General features: G+C 42.6%; 1 protein-coding gene across 5 annotated transcripts in view; it reads left to right on the top strand.

The window, feature by feature from the left end:
- The window catches only part of TRIM55 (tripartite motif containing 55), a 58,540-nt gene that overhangs the window by 31,352 nt on the left and 8,378 nt on the right, over positions 1 to 18,810 (top strand). For 2 of the 5 annotated variants that reach the window (XM_005689025.3, XM_013969216.2), the window contains 5 exons: positions 4,369 to 4,602; positions 4,951 to 4,973; positions 5,076 to 5,200; positions 6,699 to 6,931; positions 8,246 to 8,533. In XM_005689025.3, the coding sequence (XP_005689082.1) occupies positions 4,369 to 4,602; positions 4,951 to 4,973; positions 5,076 to 5,200; positions 6,699 to 6,931; positions 8,246 to 8,533 (903 nt within the window). Of the gene's footprint in view, positions 1 to 4,368; positions 4,603 to 4,950; positions 4,974 to 5,075; positions 5,201 to 6,698; positions 6,932 to 8,245; positions 8,534 to 9,831; positions 9,920 to 9,988; positions 11,442 to 18,810 lie in introns of those variants that run through there. The other 3 variants (XM_013969218.2, XM_013969219.2, XM_013969220.2) reach the window with 3 other exon arrangements.

The following is an 18,810-nucleotide window of genomic DNA, read 5'->3' as shown; positions in this document are numbered from 1 at the left end:
ACTCTTGAGAGTCCCTTGGACTGCAAGTCCATCCTAAAGGAAATCAGTCCTGAATATTCATTGGAAGGACTGATGCTAAAGCTGAAACTTCAATACTTTGGCCACCTGATGCGAAGAACTGACTCACTGGAAAAGACCCTGATGCTAGGAAAGATTGAAAGCAAGGGGAGAAAGAGACGACAAAGGATGAAATAGTTGGATGGCATCGCTGACTCGATGGACATGAGTTTGAGTAAACTCCAGGAGTTGGTGATGGACAGGGAGGCCTGGCATGCAGTCCATGGGCTGCAGAGTCAGACACAACTGAGCGGCTGAACTGAACTGACTGAATGAAAAGTTAATGGTAAAACCTAATAATGCTGCTTTGATTGACAGGCTATCTACCTACTCGTTAGTACATGATCACCTATTGTTGATTTTTTTTTCCCATGGAAAAGCACCCCTTTGCATTCACACATCTTATTTTTTCTTATTTCCACTAAAATATAAGAATGGCTAAAAATTAGAGCCTGTCAATTTTAACATTTCTATAAAGGCAACATCTAAACAATGTTTTTAAGATAAATATTGTAGGTTACCTACTTGCTTCTAAAGAAGCAACCAAATGATTTGATTTTTTTTTTCTTTTCATCTAGATGTTATGGCATTGGTGAGAAATAGTCTACCTATCATTTTACCGTTTCCATGTGAGCAAAATAGTATTCCCTTTATATCCTCACCCCTTTTTGGTATATTTTACCAATACTGACTTCTCTCTAGAGATGGGATGGATTTTTTTTCTTTTTTTTTTTTTTTTTTTGGTGGCTGCCCCACATTGCATGTGAGATCTTAGTTCTCAGACCAGGGATCAAACCTGTGCCCAAAGCAGTGGAAGCACAGAGTCTTAACCACTGGACCACCAAGGAAGTCCTGGGATGAATTTTTACTTTAATTAAGGTATTACAGATATCTTTAATTTGTTCTTCTATATAAATAAATATAAATGTTACTGTCTCTGGCAGAACCAGGAGGAAGATCAAGTTGCAGTCAGAGGCTTTGCATCAGAATATGCTTGGAGGCCAACACCTAGTGTATTTATGATGGAAGTTACTTCAATTGTTAAACACATTCATGCAGAAACACATGTGTGTGGGCGTGCGTACGTGCACGCACACACACACACCACACCACACCACACTACACTATACTCATAGGAACCACAGGCATCATATTTGAAAAAGTGAAAGTGTTAGTTGCCCAGTTGTGCCAGACTTTATGCAACTCCATGGACTCCTCTGCCAGGCTCCTCTGTCCATAGAATTCTTCAGGCCAAAATACTGGAGTAGGTAGCCATTGCTTTCTCCAGGGCATCTTCCTGACCCAGGGATCGAACCTGGGTCCCCCACATTGCAGGCAGATTCTTCACCATCTGAGCCACCAGGGAAGTCCAAAATATTTGTAAAAGTAATCTTGAAGGTTCGGAAAGTATATGTCTTGATTCAGTTAGCACACAGAAAAGTGGGGGAGGTACCCAGACTGGAACTGGGCTTAAAGATACATGTCTTTTTCCTCAAATAAATGAAAAGCTATGACAAAAACAAGGAGAAATCTCTGAGGTGGGGACATTTATTTTGTGTGCAGAAGAGATAAACATGGTTGCTATCGTGCTTTTGCATGTAACAGCTGTCCTTTAAAGTGTGCTGTCTGCCAACATTTTGATAATGCAGAGGTTCACATGTTTTCCATTCCATTTTTAGGTTGCTAGAAAGACTCTGCTGAAAGCGTTCCAGGTCCACATTTACAAAGGCACAGTGAATATGACATCAGAGTAATCACTATCAGTAGCAAGGTGGCCTCTGAGAGTGGTTTTTTGTTTGTTTGTTTGTTTTTCCATAGCATATACACCTGTTCCCTAATTGCTTCAGGGGGCAAGTTGATAAACTGAAGTGTTTGGTGTTCACTGACTTTCACAGCACCTTGAAAGTCTCATAGCCCAGAAAGATGGAGGCTTGACCATGCTAATATCTCACGTGTTTCTTCTACCTCAGAGTATGTGTAAAAAATAGAATTTCAACTTCATGGAGTATACCTATTTCTCATTTGAATATGACATTAGGTTAACCTGAACATCTTAAGTGAATTTCTGAAACTTTGTAAGTACCATTTTCATAATTCCAAAAAATAAGCATGTGTTTTTCCCATTTCAGAAACAGAGTTGTCTAACTCTTACATATTTTACATAGAATTATATAAAGGCACATTCAACAAGAGGAAAAAGACAAAAAAAAAAACAGAAGTGAGGTTTTCCTCTTAGAAAGTAGAAAATACAATAATTTTCCTCCCATCCACCTGAACACTGGGAAAGAATGACAAGTTTTTTGATCTTACAATGCCTGATACATAGTAAGCACTTAGGAAATCTTGTTAAAAGAATTATAATGAATATGCTTCTGAAACAATTTGCAGTTTCTTGCCTGTAAAAGCCTACTTTCAGCTTTCAGCATGGTAGCTTTGTGAAGAGGCATATATTTAGTTCATAAGTGTTTCACATAAATTTTTTTCCAATTAAAGCAAATCACAGCTACTTGGTTGGAGTAGCAAGGACCCAAGAGTTCAGAAACCTTGGCTATATGTGAGGCACCAATGCTAAATGGCAAATGACTTGAGAAAGTGACTTAACTCGGCTAGGTTTCAGTTTCCACATGAGTGAAATGACTGGTTTGGAGCAGGTTACTTCTGAGAGTCTGGGCTCCCCAGGTGGTGCTAGTGGTAAAGAACCCACCCACTAATGCAGGTAGACATGAGATGTGGTTTGATCCCTGGGTCAGGAAGATTCCCCTGGAGAAGGGCATGGCAACTCACTCCAGTATCCTTGCCTGGAGAACCCCATGGACAGAGGAGCCTGGCAGCCTGCAGTCCATAGGGTTGGATACAACTGAAGCGACTTAGCACACATGCACTCACTTCTGATAGTCCACATAGCTTCAAAATTCTACAACTGAATGACTCAAATTAAAGAAAATGGAATCTAAATTTCACAAACATTGACATAGTGCCTACTGTATGCTAGGCAATATTATGAGTGCTTTATACCATATATAGTCATATAATAATAAAGGAGTACACACTGTGCATGGGGTAGCATTTTGGATACTGTAAAGTATAAGCAAATGATAGTTGCTGTTAAAATTACAGTAATTTTATTAAGGGTCAATATAACACAAATCATTTTTAAAAAGCAGGCTAAAGGGCTTCCCCAGGGTCTCAGTGGTAAAGAATCCACTTGTCAATGCAGGAGACACGGGTCGATCCCTAGTCCAGGAAGATTCCACATGCTGTGGAGCAACTAAGTCCATGAGCCACAGCTACTGAGCCCGTGCAGCTAGAGCCCGGGAGCCACAACTAGAGAAGCCACCACGATGAGAAACCCATGCACTGCAACTAGAGAGTGGCCCCTGCTTGCCACAACTGCAGAAAAGCCTGCACAGCAACGACGACCCAGCACGGCCAAAAATAAATAAATAAAATTATTTAATTTTTTAAACAGAGCAGGATATTAACAGAAATAATATAACATAGGAATAAAGTAGTTGTTCCATTTAAACCACTCAATGTTAGATAGCTGACATAAGCTATCTAATTTTTATCTGGCTAAGAGAATACTTAGTCACTTATTTGACTAAGAGAATCCCACCTGACTGGGATTTTCAGGTAGCTTAGTGGTAAAGAATCGGCCTATAATGCAGGAGACATGGGTTTGATCTCTGGGTTGGGAGAGCATGGCAACCCACTCCAATATTCTTACCTGGAGAATCCTATGGGCAGAGAAGCCCGTGGACTACAGTCCATGGGGTCACAAAGAGTTGGACACGACTGAGCAACTAATCCACCACCACTACCATACTTAAACTCATTCCAAAGCAAGATATAAAACTATTATATAAACCACCACCACTACAACACTTAAACTCAGTCCTGTCCACACTTAAAACCATGTCTATGAAATTCTCCACTTATAAAACACAAGATTGAAAAAGAATCCAGGGGGTTTCCTGGCAGTCTAGTGGTTAGGATTCAGCATTTTCACTGCCCTACCCTGGGTCCAGTCCCTGGTCAAGGAACTCAGATCCTGCAAGCTGCATGACTCATCAAAAAGAAAACGAAATCATCCATCCACTTAGCCAATTTGATTGACTGGGGAGAGTCTTAAGCAGCAAGTATGATAAAAATGGGATTTTCGACACATGAACACAGTAGGTATGTATACCAAAAGGATAGCCTAAGGGGAAAGAAAAAAAAATCCTACATAAGTAAAGTTTCTTTTCTCCTGAAATGCGCATGTAATTTTTCCACTCTTTGAACACTAACATTAGCTAACCCAACTAACAGGACTGCTGCAGAAAACAGAAACAGGAACTCTGTGAGAAGTTTGATTACCTGTATGGCATCTTGGAGGAGAGGAAGAATGAAATGACCCAAGTCATCACCCGAACTCAAGAGGAGAAGCTGGAACATGTCCGTGCTCTCATCAAAAAATATTCTGACCATTTGGAGAACGTGTCAAAGTTGGTTGAATCGGGGATACAGTTCATGGATGAGCCAGAAATGGCAGTGTTTCTGCAAGTAAGTATCTCTCTGGCCCCAGAGGAAACAAACCAAGACGGTGGGTGCTGAAGAAGGACTGTCATTGAATTTTCAATATTTTTTGTACATCTCACTTAGATCTATCTTCTCAACTAAAATATATGTGCTTATCTCTCCATCTGTTTAAACTATTTCACAAGCATATATTTAAGGGACCATGGCATTGCTTAAATATAAGAGGGATCTGGTATAGAAAACAGTGGTTATTTACAGCACTTAAAATCTAAGCTATGAGATGTTTAAGAGACAGCAAAGGAAAGAATTAAATCTCAACACATCTTTGATGAAAACAATTTAAGTAGGCTTGTCTTTTGTTTGCTTCCACAGAATGCCAAAACCCTGTTACAAAAGTAAGTAATTTTCATTTTGTGAAAAAAGGTATATCTTTCATTTTTACCCAATGCCATCAAACTTTACACAGTAACAGAAAGTGGGAACTTGTCTTTTTGCAGAATTTCTGAAGCATCGAAGGCATTTCAGATGGAGAAAATAGAACACGATTATGAGAACATGAACCACTTCACAGTCAACCTCAACAGAGAAGAAAAAATAATACGTGAAATTGATTTTTACAGAGGTGTGTTATTCTTGTGACCATTTGCCCAAAACTGCAGGTGTGTGAAAGTGGCAGAAGGTTTTAGTGTGAGGAAAGGGGGATTCAGGATCATCTCCAGAATGGATGTTGACAATTTCACAAGGATCATAATCCAACATGAAGCTCTATTTCTTGACAGAATCAAACAGTTTGTGGATGTTGTTTATTTAGCTTTGCCTATCACAGTGCTTGTTATCATTTGGTTATAGGGCATTAACTCTGAGTCATCAAATATTTAATAATTGATGGTGATGCCAACATCTCAACTTCAACTGTACACAACGTGTTAGCCATTATGATAATGATGTAAAGTGTCATCAGCTGTAAGGTTAAGGATGAGATAAAAATAAAACATGGAAGACACTTGGATTTAGATACTGTACCATTAGCACTTTCACTAGTGAGTGAGTCATAGAGTGAGTCATAGAGTAAGTCACACCTGGAAATAAAACTGAGGCTATGTGATCAGATGAACTCAATGAGTTATAAACACATCCCTCTCATCTGGCCCAGAAATCCCATTCTTGGAAATTGATCCGGATGAGATAGTTGAAAAGAGAAGCTCAGTTACTCCTTGGCTAGACCACCGTAATGCCATGGATTTATATCAGTGTCCACAGACATAACTTTAGAAGTAAATCTTCAGGATGGATCTTCTTTAAAAATTACTTAATATTGTCTATCATTAATATTGCCTGAGGAAATATTAAAATCATTGGGTTATAGTACTGATACTATGTATAAGATAGGTAGCTGAGAACCTACTGTATGCAGGGAACTCAACTCAGCACTCTGTGGTGACCTGAATGGGAAGGAAATCCAAACAAGAGGGGATAGATGTATACTTATGGCTGATTCACTTTGCTGTACAGCAGAAACTAATACAACAGTATAAAGCAGCTATACTCCAATAAAAATTAATTTTAAATAAACCACATTGAAGACAGCACACCCCCTCCACACACACACACACACACACAAAAAAAAAAACAGATCAGTGGGTGACAAAGAGTCACGGCGTTAACTGTGGCAAAAATCATCCTTCACTGAACAAAGGAGGTGAGACGTTAAATAGGACCAGGGGTTTGTGTGTCTTCTAACATAAGGAAGAGATGTGCTTTTCCATTTAATTTGATAGAAAAAGTAAGTGACAGTCCCAGCCCTCCAGGAACTGGCAGATGTGACAGAACATGATAGATATGGGAACAGGCTCTGGGGGTCAGGCGGATGGTGCACGGTGGTCGAGAGGACCACACTTTGTACTGGGGAGGGGAGCAAGCAGGGTGGTGATGACTGGGACCACTTGCACAGCATCATGTCCACATTTAACTGGAAGTGCAAGCCCCCTGCTGCTGTCGAGTGTCTGATGGAGAGGATTTCCGTAGCCCTGACCTTAATCTGAGCTACAGATATTGGCCAGTCGTGTTTTTCATGGCCGCAATGGTAATTATAACAATATGAAAACGCATTACCTTATCAGAGGATGAAGAGGAAGAAGAGGAAGAAGAGGGAGAAGGTGACGAAGAGGGAGTAGAAGTGGAAGAGGCGGAAGACGTCCAGACTGAGTCGTCAGGGGGAGATGAAAGTACAGAGAAAGGCTTGGAGCCCTCTCCACCGACCTTGGAGCTCCAGGCTGCCCCTGAGGCACCCCCAGTTTCCTCTCCGGACCCCCCTCCAGCCCTGCTACCTGCTGTGGAAGCCCCGGTGACACAGGTAACTCAGTTCTGAGTTCCCTCTTGCAGGACACGCAGGTGTGCCTCCTTGCTGAGCAGCTCAAACAATTTATTCTACCTCAAGTAAAGGAAATGCTTATGCCAGGCATTTGTATATGGAGGACATGAGATTTTAGGGCCATCACAGTGTCAGGGAGAAAGTCTTCTAGGGCGTTAAGCAGGGTCTTTGTGGTTATAACTGGTTGGAAAGATCAGTTTCACATAATTTTCCCACCCTTAAATCTGAGGCAATCTATAGCAATTGTGTATGTGTGTGTTAACATGTGAATTCATAGAGAGCTGAGAGCATGGCATTGACTCAGTATAGATAAAGTGTATAGGTTGAGAGATTAAAATGGTTATATTTTCAGAATTTTCAATTTTCTGTAGGTAATAAAGAAACTAAATAGAGAAACCATGCTAGTTTATGTCCCTGTTGCTTACCCTGAAACCGAACTATAGCTTTTGGTCAATGGGCAAATAAAGGAAGCTGAGGTTTCCTATGTCTCTGTCATTTGATGAGATGGTGTGTTGACAGAATTGTCTTTAAAAATTTCTTATGAAATTAGCTCATCCCAGACACTGTCTGTGGCTGTCCTGTGGCTGACTTTATGTTTTCTAAGATGTCACTGTTTGGTTCTCAAGCCTCTGTACTGACTTCATGACACCTTTGACAGTCCCAACCCATTGAGTTTGTGAGCAATGAAGACTTATCAAAAAAAAAAAAAAGTCCTGGTTTCAACCTGGATTGGAATTATCAATAGAAACAAAACTGCAAAGAGGGAACTCAGAGATGGAATTAAATCTTATGCTCTGTCTCCATAGGAAACTAAGCTAAAAGACTCTAATTCCTGGAATCTTGAAATTCTGGGTGTACCAATTGCACTGAAATCGAAATGGGTATGATAATTAAATGACAGTTGGGTTTGATCAATTAGATTTCAATTTGGGGGTTGAGAAAAGAGGTTTTGGGGGACCCACGTATAATATACAAAATTAATTCTGGTCAATAGCTTTCCCTTTCTTCCATTATCTGCTATTTTATAAGCAAACTTTGTTCTAGGCTTCTGCTATCTACCTGACCAAGGCCACAGTCTAGTGAGACAAGCCCAGGAAAGACGAGGGGGCACAAATAGATGCTGAGACAAGAATACTGGCTGCATTCCTTGCCCTGAGCCCTTGTGGAGGGTGGGCTGAGCTGAAGCACGCACTAGATCGGGCCCACACACAGAGAGCTATCCCTTTGCAAACCTGAAGGGAACTAAAATCCACTGCTTTTCTCTTTTTTTGCTTTTAATTTATCCATCCTGTGAAGGGGGAGGTGGTGCCCACTGGCTCCCAGCAGACCACAGAGTCTGAAACTCCAGTCCCAGCAGCAACGGACACTGCGGACCCCTTGCTTTACCCTAGTTGGTATAAAGGCCAGACCCGGAAATCCACCGCCAACCCACCTTCCGCCCCAGGGAGCGGAAGTCTCGGGCGCGTAGGGCCTTCAGGTTCCGAGGATGCGCATGCGCGGAAGGCTGAAGGGGCGGAAGCCGCAGCCAGGGAGAGGGCAGCAGTGAGTGGTAAGGATGCTAGCTCACCTGCAGCTACTTCTCAGGTTAGTGTCAATGAATGGTCTGGGGTCTGAATGCTCCCTGCGCCGCCTGGTCCTGCTGGGATGGCAGCAAGGAGGAAGGGCTTCTGAAGGGGCGGACAGAACCTGGGGCCTGGGGGATAAGGGGAACGACTCATCTACCCCAAGTTGGCTTGTTTTCTAAGCCTGATATGAAGTGAAAGAGACACCAATTTGACTTTACTCTGCCCATGCGTGGAGACTTCACACCTGGTTGCCCAGGGGCGGGAGTGCAAGCGGGCCTGGCCCCTAGGCATGCAGGTGAAAGCTGCTTGTCTGCAGTGATTGCCTGGCGTCCCTGGTCCTCCTCTGCACTGGCCACTGGCCCTTGTTTGGCCTTTTCTGCGTCCTCTCTGAGCTTCCAAAGACTAATCACTTGCTTCTGTGTCGTTCCCAACACCTAGCAGGCACGTTTGAGTCAAGTTCTATGTCGGCTCTGGAAAATAACCTCTGACTCTTGGGTTTTGGTTTTGGGAGAGTGCTGGTGAAGGCTGGACAAAGATAGTTTTGGCTTTATTAAACCGGTGCTTCCTATGCATGTGCTGCTGGGAGCAGAAAAGTACAGACTTTCCTCCTTTGGAATTTTTTAAGGGGTCATTTAATACTTTTTTTTTCTTATCAAAATGCAAGTTTGAAGTTCATTTCTTCTTCCTAACACTGGGCTAGATGTTTGCATGGCTCAAAGAAGATTCCATAGAAGAAATCTTCTACAATTTCTTCACAAAGAAGAATGTTCATGGTTACTTCATACCCATGAGTATTCTTAAATGACGTGTGGGTATTGCCCAGACAGGGGCTGGCGGAAAAAAATATGCTCGAGTTCCGTGCTCCTGGGTCATCAGGTGATTTCAACAACAAACAGCATTTTTTCAAAAATCATAAAATTCTTACTGTCTTAACTATCTGCTCAAGTGAACCTCGATTTCCATGAGGTAATAAATGGAAATGATTTTTGGAAAATTCAAAGATGGATTGCTTTTGTGCCATGTATTTATTTTCACAAATGAAAAATGACAAAAAGATATGTTTGGTGTGAGGAAATCTTTGAAGGTTGTTTTAGGTTGTAAAAGGAGTAGAAAGTTTTCTAAAAGACGGATGGGAAGTTTATTTCTAGAAAGTTTTGGGGATTCCTTATATACTTGGTGGACGTTGAGTCAGGCAGAAAAACAGTAATAACCCAAAATAGGAGCACAATTGAAATGAAAATGAAAAATCCATCTGAATGAAGATGAAAATATTATTTGTGATAATATCAGTGAAGCTTTCTTCTTGTTTTCTCACAGGAGTTAGGAATCTGCCTAGCACTTTTGGCTTTTCTTATACTTCACTACATCTGGCGTCAGATTCAATGCTTGATTTTTACTTTAATGGGTAGGAAATCTTTTCTTTTCCCTTGACTAACATCTCATGTAGCTCTTCAATAATGTTTTTCTTCTGTAGGCCCAGAGATGAATTTCTCCCCCAATTCTGAGGCTCTGCCAATCTAAAAAGACCCAAGTTCCCAAGCACTACTCGTGGCCTCACAGCCCCTTCCTGAAGAGAATCACTCCGTCATCTAATCCTGCATGGAAGGGGATCCTGACTCAGAACGAGACTCATTGGGCAATTATTCAGTAATCCAGTGGGAGTGGACCCTCCATAATAGCCATTGAAAGTGTTAGTCACTCAGTCCTGTCTGATTCTTTGTGACCCCATGGACTGTAGCCCACCAGGCTCCTCTGTCCATGGGATTCTTCAGGCAGAACAGCCATTAGAGGAGGCCATTTTCCAAAGGTGTCCAGAATGCTGTGAATAGTCGGCTCTTAGATAGATGACCAGCAAAGGCCTCATACAGGACTATGCAGGTTTCCATCAGTTCAGTAGCAGCATATCATCTGCCTCACCAGAGAGGAGCCCAGGTGGGCAGGTAACTGCTTTGGTGGGCAGGTAGACCAGGTGACTTCTGGTTCTCTTTGCACCCTCAGAGTCCACAGTGTCTCTCCTAAGAGAGGGGAGCCCAGGCGCAGTCACATGGGGACATTTCAGCCAAGTGAGATCTGACCAAATAAGGAGCCAGAGGGCCAATGTTCATCTACTGGCTATAACAAATTAGAACTAAAGAAAAGTCATAAAGCCAACAGACAGTATATTATTTTTGGTATGTTGTCTCATAGTCAAGCCTTTTCTTGATGACTCTTAGGTTTAGGGACTAACCGTCTTACTCCTTTCGTAATCTTTTGAATATTATCAGCTTCATGAATCATATTTAAAGATTTAAACCCCACGTACTTTTGAGTAAATGACTCTGCTGGACCGGAGACCCAGGTCCCTGTGCCTGTAGCTCAGAAGTGATCCAGGGTGACTGGAGCTGAAAGGGCTCAGCTATTTCTGGCTCGCTGACTTTTCCCGGGTTGACACTGACTCTCCTGGAAGTTCCCCTCATAGCTCCTTTCTGCCTCATTAGCTGTCTACTCAGCGATGGCAGTAGGCTCCCCGTGGGTCCCTGTCATGCCTATAACTGTGTGTGAGTGGCACCTACCCCAGTGTCTTAATAGTCAGTCATAACTTGTGTATTCTAGAATGTTCTGAGTATCTTCATCAGCTCAAGGGCATAACTCCTCCTCCTGTCATTTGTAATGAACAACAGGGGGAGGAAGTTATCGGTCATGGGCTCAGTGGGGCAATGGGGAGAGAGAGAAAAGTCTGTGCATAATTGGAATATCCTGAATAATTGTGGATCTGAATAATTGTCTGAAGAGTTCAGTTTCTATTCTGAGAGTTCAGGTTTGGGACTTTTTTGCCATATGTCCTTGTAACGCTTCTCTGAGGCTGCGGGGGAAGTCATGCTTCTTGTCTGCTGTCCATTGGAGCCCATGTCATGGATGCTGTTTTCACATGCCTGTCGTGAGGGTGAGGCAGGGGGGTGGGGTTGTGGGTGGAGGGTATGGTGAATTGACTTTCGTTACTGCCAAGAACCTTGGGTAGTTCTTGGTGTTTGAGAAAGAGCCTTTCACCTAGAGAAGGATACCTGTTTATGATGGAGGACCATTCTTTGATCCCTGCCTGAAAGGGGGTAGGGACAGATTAATAGAGACCTCACCACAGCATCAGATTCTCCATCCCTGTGAAGGTTTTGCAGGCCTGATTCACCTTCACTGCCTCAGAACTCAGCTCACTAGATATTTGTCCAATGCAAAGTCCCTATGAAAACTAAAAGGTATAGAAGTTGGCAGAATTTAGATAAAGGTATATAAATTGGTATATTTAAACAGGCTCTATATAAGGTGGTTACAGCTCTTATTTAGTTATATTGTGGGATAAACAAGGCTTCCTTGGTGGCTCAGAGGGTAAAGAATCTGCCTGCAATGCAGGAGACCCAGGTTCAATCCCTGGGTCAGGAAGTTCCCTTGGAATAGGAAATGGCAACGTGCTCCAGTATTCTTGCCTGGAAAATTGCTTGGACAGAGGAGCCTGGCAGGCTACAGTCCATGGGGTCACAAAGAGTCGGATATGACTGAGCAACTAGGCATGCAATGCAAAGTTAGTTAGCTTGTTAGAATTTCAAATTTCGTTAGTCTTTCTGTGAACATTTAGGATGTGACATGCAGGTTCTCCTTGATTCACTGGTGGTCTTACCTCTCTTAACCCATCCTGGGATATGAGGTGGCCTTAGAATGACAGAAGCATCTCAGGCTCACTTGCTAATCTCTAAACTCACTTGAGCCCCATCAGCAGAACCACAATCCATTTAAGAAGGAAGATGTTTCCTGATACTTGCCTCAGGGCCATTCACACAGTGAAAACTACCCTGTTCTTGCTGTCTGTGATTTCTGATGCCATAGCATGTACATTCTCTCTTCACCTAATGACATGGGCAGATTAAACGTTAGAAACTGGTGATGGCAAAAACCAGATGCCGGCTCTCTGCATGGGTGGTGACCCAGGATTCTGCTCTTTGTTATATCAGAGGCACACTGTTGCCTTCCCCACCTTGGTTCACCAGGAAAACTAACTGCTCAGCAAGGTTTGAATTCATGCCTGTGTCACACTGTGCAAAGGTCCTATACATTGGCTGGTCTTTAGCTGCAAAATCAACCCTTCAAGTTCCCACCCTTTTAGACCCTGCCTGTTGTACTCTCAGTCAGCACAAAGAGTTTGGTGACAATTATATCTGATCTATTTTCTGTGTTAATTTTTTTTTTCTGTGTTAATTTTTAAATATTTTTTTAAGAAACTGCACTGTGCCCCAGTCAACCTCAGAAGACAGGGCAATAATAAGTGGGGAGCGCACTGTGATCAGGTGGCTGCACTTGAAAAGCAGCTTCTGTGAGCCTCATCTCCAGGGAGGTTTCCTGGTCCACTCTGCTTCCTCCATTGTCCTTGTCTTCCTACACTGCTTATATGCTAACTACACCTGAGGGTTAGCACAGGTTCCACCCCCATGCCCGCCAGGACAACTAGGTTTTATATTGGGAATAGGTGTGGCAATTAGATTTTTCCAGAAGCAGGAGCAGCAGCAATGAAAGCCCCTCCACATTCCCCTTCACCCTTCCCAGTGAGGCTTAGAGACCGTGGTTGGAGAAATTTGTCCAAACCACTTGATGGGAACAGGGATGTCCAGGGAAATGTCTCCCTGCTTGGTAGATTAACTTGGCAGCTGCTCTGGCTGATACTCGAGCTGGACCCTGGCAGCTGCCTCAAGGTTAGAGGACCCCAGCCCCACTGCCACCACACACACAGATACAGACACACAGACACACACACTCAGAGAGCCAGTTGCTGTGAAGATGGGGTTTTTGACATTAAAATCTCTGCCATTTCTGCCTCTGTAAAGAACCACAGCTCACATATTTCACCAGAGCACGAAGCTGTAGTTGTCATGGACCCTGAAAGCTTTTACCATATCATAGCTATTCGTAGCTGCAAGATTAGAATATCCACTTTCCACCGTGCATTCCTCAAGTCTGAAAATAGACAAGCAAGTTGAGTAGAAACTGTGCTAAGGCCTGGGGCTCAGGAAAGATCTGTAAAATCAAGAGGAAGGACTTCAGTTCAGTCCCAACTCTGGGCACTTAATTTCTCTGAGCCTCAGTTTTCTCATGAAGAAAATGAAACAACTACTTGATGAAAGGATTCATCTATTTGCACAACATTAGAGAGTGAAAAATCTGGTACTAAGAATCTCATAAATTGTCTCAGGATATTTTCATTGGGAGAGTTATGAACTTAGGCCTGAGAAGTCATTCTGGCAACTGTAATAATAATAGATTTAGATAGCCCACTGCATTTCCCCAAATGTATTTCTTGCCTTGAAGCTATTACACAAATCCCTAATTCCCAGACTATCTCCAAATCTCCTGGACACCAATTTAGCTGAAAGTTTACACAGCTGTGATTACCCTTTCAGATTCCATAAACCCCATAATATCCAGGTCTGAAGTCTACCTACTGGTACTTAGACCTCATTGCCCAGTAGAACAAAGGACTTAGAATGTACATGGTAAATGTAGTCATAGAAGATTAGATGAATGAAGAGATGAAAAATAGTGTGATTTTTAAAAATTTACCTATTTTAATTGTAAGGTTCAGTAGTTTTTGTCAGGTATGTAGCATTGTGTGGCCACAGGCCACAGTAAAGCTATAGAGTATTTCTATCCTCATGTGCCTTTGCAGGTAATCTCCTTCTGGCATCCCAGCTGCTGTTTTACTGGTCATTATAGTTTCACCAGTTCTAGAAGATCATATAGGTGAAAACATCCAATATATTGGCTTTTGTGACTGGTTTTCTCACTTGGCATATCGTTCTTGAGTCCTCCATTTGGTTGCATGTATCAGTAGCTCATTTCTTTATATTCCTGGGTAGTATTCCATTGTATGGAGGTTTTCCAGGTTTCTTTTTTAATTGGAGGATAATTGCTTTACAGTGTTGCCTTGTTTCTGCCATACGACATGAATCAGCCATAATTACGATTTTCCAGATTTCTTTCTGTTTGATTTTTGGTTTCATTTCATTGTGGAGAGAGAATATTGTCTATATGCTTCCAGTTCTTTAAAATGTACTAAGCTAGCTTGGTGAATGTTCCATGTGCAGTTGAAAACCTTGTATTTTCTGTTGTTGCCGGGTGGAATGTTCTATGAATGTCCATCAGGTCAGTGAGTGTTGTTCAGGTTCATTATATCCTCACTGATTTCCTGTGTACCTGTTTTATCAATTGCTGCTGCTGCTGCTAAGTCGCTTCAGTCGTGTCCGACTCTGTGTGACCCCATAGACGGCAGCCCACCAGGCTCCCCCGTCCCTGGGATTCTCCAGACAAGAACACTGGAGTGGGTTGCCATTTCCTTCAACAATGCATGCAAGTGAAAAGTGAAAGTGAAGTCGCTCAGTGGTGTCCGACTCTTAGCGACCCCATGAACTGCAGCCTACCAGGCTCCTCCGTGCAGGGGATTTTCCGGGCAAGAGTACTGGAGTGGGGTGCCATTGCCTTCTCCGTTATCAATTGCTAAGAGAGGAATTTTGAGATCTCTGACTATAATTGTGGATTTGTCTATTTATCCTTGCAGTTCTATCAGTTTTGCCTTATGTGTTTTGAAACTCTGTTTAGGTACCTAAATTAGCATTGTTATATTTTCTGGAAGAGTTTATCCCAAGGAAAGTGTCAAAAAATAACTCTTTGTGTCTGCCTGCTTGAATGGGTTCACATATACTGTTTTTTAAGGTAGGGTAGAAAAGTTAGAGGGCAGATGGGGGTAGCCTGGAGGAGGAAGGTACTGACAGAGCTTCACCTGTTCTAAACAGCTGGCCACAGGAAGACTCAGAGCCTAAATCCAGCACACTTGTCTCCCCTTCCTCCCACAGCCACCAGCAGGGCCTAGTAGAGCAAGGTCTTGACAGCCGAGGTGCCTGATGCTTTTAAGTGACTAGGCTCAACTTTATAATCGGATGATTACGGTCTTTGGGGCCCTATTTTTACTGTAGATGTAAATCGCTTTATGAGCTAAGATGTCTGTGCATTTTAATGACATGTTTCTGTCCCAGTCCACTCCTTGTGCTGGCTACACCAGTTTCCACAGGACTGCAGAGGGCCCCCCAGCATGGGCCAGGGCCTTCCAACCCTGGGCTTGTCCTCTTGGCTGACAATGTTCCCCACCCAAAGATTGACAAGAAGGTGCAGATGGTCCTTCCTCCTGTCCTGAGGATTACCAGATGCTTCCTATAGAATATATCATGATTTCAGAGACAGAGCATCAGGGACAATGTGGGTGACCCACACTTTTGGATTCTCTACCCTAAAACAGCAGAAGCAGTGTGTGAAGGGCAAGTCCTGTGCAGGAACTGTCTCCAAGGAACACCAGCCCGTGGCCATCTTAGTTCCCAGCCCACATTCCATAAATGTTGCCCTTTGAGATTATAAAGGTGCTCCTCCAGGGAAAAATAAAAAACATTTCTTAGAAGAAGGAAGGAAAGAAGAAAGAAAGAAAGTAAAGAAGGAAGAAAGGAAGGGGGGAAAGAAAGGTACATGCCACTAGCCAAGATTCTCTTCTCTTCTTGAAGCCCAGGGTTTATTTCCTAGACTCTCAGAAACCAATACCTGTGTCCCCAGGCCTGAGATCTTATAAAATTTCCCTACCTAAGATTTAGTCTCCTTGAAAAGATCCATATTTTCTTAAACTGGGATGAACAGTAGCCAGTGTTCCAAAGAAAAGCAGGTATGTGGAGCACCCCCCCCCAACAACATATCACATGCAAAAAGATAAAATAATTTTCATGCAAATAACCTTTGAGACCAGATAATTAAGTCTGATTTTAAGGGTAAATGTCAAGTCCACCTGCCACTAGGGACTCAGTGGTGAGCGATGTCTGAGGCAAAAGCTTCTATCCTGCATGAGATTAATTTCACAAGGTATCAGAGAATGTTTAAAAAAATAAAGCAGTAGACCAAGAATATGATTTCCCATGAGTGTGACTACAGGTCCTATGTTCTTTGAAATGATCTATTTAATTTTCCAAAACAAACTGAAATGAATGAAAATTTAACTATGTTCTCTAAATTTAATTGAGGGATTCAGGATGTCAAATTATTTTCAAACAGAAATCTCTACTGAGAGCAACAGCTTGTGTTATACAAATTAGGAGACTCAAGCTTATGAATCAAATCACTTTTAAGCCAGGCACCCTGGCTATGCTGGAATTTCACTTGGTAAAAATAGAGAAAAAATGATCAGCACTCAGGCCTACATTTACTGCATATTATCCAGGAGTTGATAGTCCTGGAAGTTATAAGAAGTTCTGATAATGAAATGCAAGCATTTTTATATAGAAAAAATTTTGGAGAGAGGAAGGCTTTTATTTAAAGTAAGTTTTAATGAGACTATTACATTATTATTGCTTTTTCATTTGTATCCTGCAATTGCAGTTTTCTCTTTTTTTTCCCCCCTGCTGGGAAAGTGATATCCTAGTAAGTGTCAATTTGGGGGTTTTTCTAGAAGGGGCTTCCCTGGTGACTTAGACAGTAAAGAATCTGCCTGCAATGCGGCAGACCTGGGATCAGTCCTTGGGTCGGGAAGATCTCCTGGAGAAGGGAATGGCTACTGACTCCAGTATTCTTGCCTGGAGGATCTCATGAACACAGTAGTCTGGTGGGTTACAGTCCATGGGGTCGCAAAGAGTCAGACATGACTGAGCCACGAACACTAGAAGAGAAAAAAAAAAAAACTATACTAAAACTGTAGGCTATATTTCTCAAGATCAAATAGCTTCCTTACTAAAAGTCACTTTAATAGGAAGCTGAAATGGATGTATCTGTTTTTAAGAGGGAAATGTAATGTAAATTACGTGTGAACAGTGTAATGGAGAAGACAGTGGCACCCTACTCCAGCACTCTTGCCTGGAAAATCCCATGGATGGAGAAGCATGGTAGGCTGCAGTCCATGGGGTTGCTAAGAGACATGACTGAACGACTTCCCTTTCACTTTTCACTTTCATGCATTGGAGAAGGAAATGGCAACCTACTCCAGTGTTCTTGCCTGGAGAATCCCAGGGATGGGGGAGCCTGGTGGGCTGCCGTCTGTGGGGTCGCACAGAGTCGGACACGACTGAAGCGACTTAGCAGCAGTAGCAGTCATGACAAAGCTACTTGAGTTTTACTTCTGTAATTTTTTTAATGTTTGTTATTCTGATTTAACTTAAGGCCCTTATTAGTGCTGTACACCCTGTGGATTTTTCTCCCTTTATTTATGTATCTCAGTGATTTCCATGAAATGCCTTTTCCCCACTGGAACCCACAAAGCAAAGAACAAATCCACCACTGTTCAAAGCATCTGACAAACCAGTGCCATGTGGCAAAGGCCATAACTAACATGCACGTTGCTCTATCCCGTGCAAAGGTCTTTCAGAGATCCTCTCATTTAAACCTCACAACAGCCCTGCACAGTAGGAATTTTTTTACTTCCTCATTTTTAAAATTTAATATTGTTATTGTTATTTTTTCATAAAATTAGTGTTATTGAAGTATAAGTGATTTATAGTGGTGTTAATATCTGCTGTACAGCAAAGTGATTCAGTTATTATGAAACTTCCTCATTTTTAAGTAGAGGATCATAGAGGATGAGTGACTTGCTCCAAATTATGGAGCAGCTGGGAGCCTGGTGCCCAGTGACCCCTTGTCCACCACCACGGAGTGCGTGCCTGCAGTAGAATGGAGGTCACACGCACATCTAGGGAAAGTGGGTGAATCCCCACTTTATCAGCGTTGATATGACTGAAGCAAAAACAGTGTGACCAAGGGTTCTCTGCGTTGACTCACCCCTCGTGACACACTGGCACAGAGAGGTCCGTTCTAGGCTTCCACCCCCTGTGAGAAAGCACTGGTCCTTCAGTTGCTGACCCCTCTCCTCCCTGTCTCTGACTTGTGGGGGTGCAGTCAGCCTGTCACATGCTCAGCAGCTCTGGCTGCCTCTTTTCCCTGTGGGGTTCTGATCTCAGCATTTTATCTTTAGAGTTACTCTGAGCCAGTTCCTCAACCATCCCATTTTCTCGTCCATGAACTGGACCTCCCATGGCTCTGCTCTTGAGGAAAACCTATTGTTTCTCTCACACAAGGCAAAGAAGTCCTATCTGTGAGGAACTGATAATCTAATTAGCATCCTTTGTAATAAAGCTCTCCTTTCAGAAAGGCTGAGAACGCACACACACACTCTGCTGGACACAATGGCAGGTCCATGCCTGAGAAGAGGCTGGCTGTTAATGTCTGCAAAACTGTGACATCGACATTTTCACTTCTTCC

Source organism: Capra hircus, chromosome 14 (assembly GCF_001704415.2).
Source record: "Capra hircus breed San Clemente chromosome 14, ASM170441v1, whole genome shotgun sequence".
Lineage (NCBI taxonomy): Eukaryota > Metazoa > Chordata > Mammalia > Artiodactyla > Bovidae > Capra > Capra hircus.
This window is presented reverse-complemented; position numbering and strand designations above follow the sequence as displayed.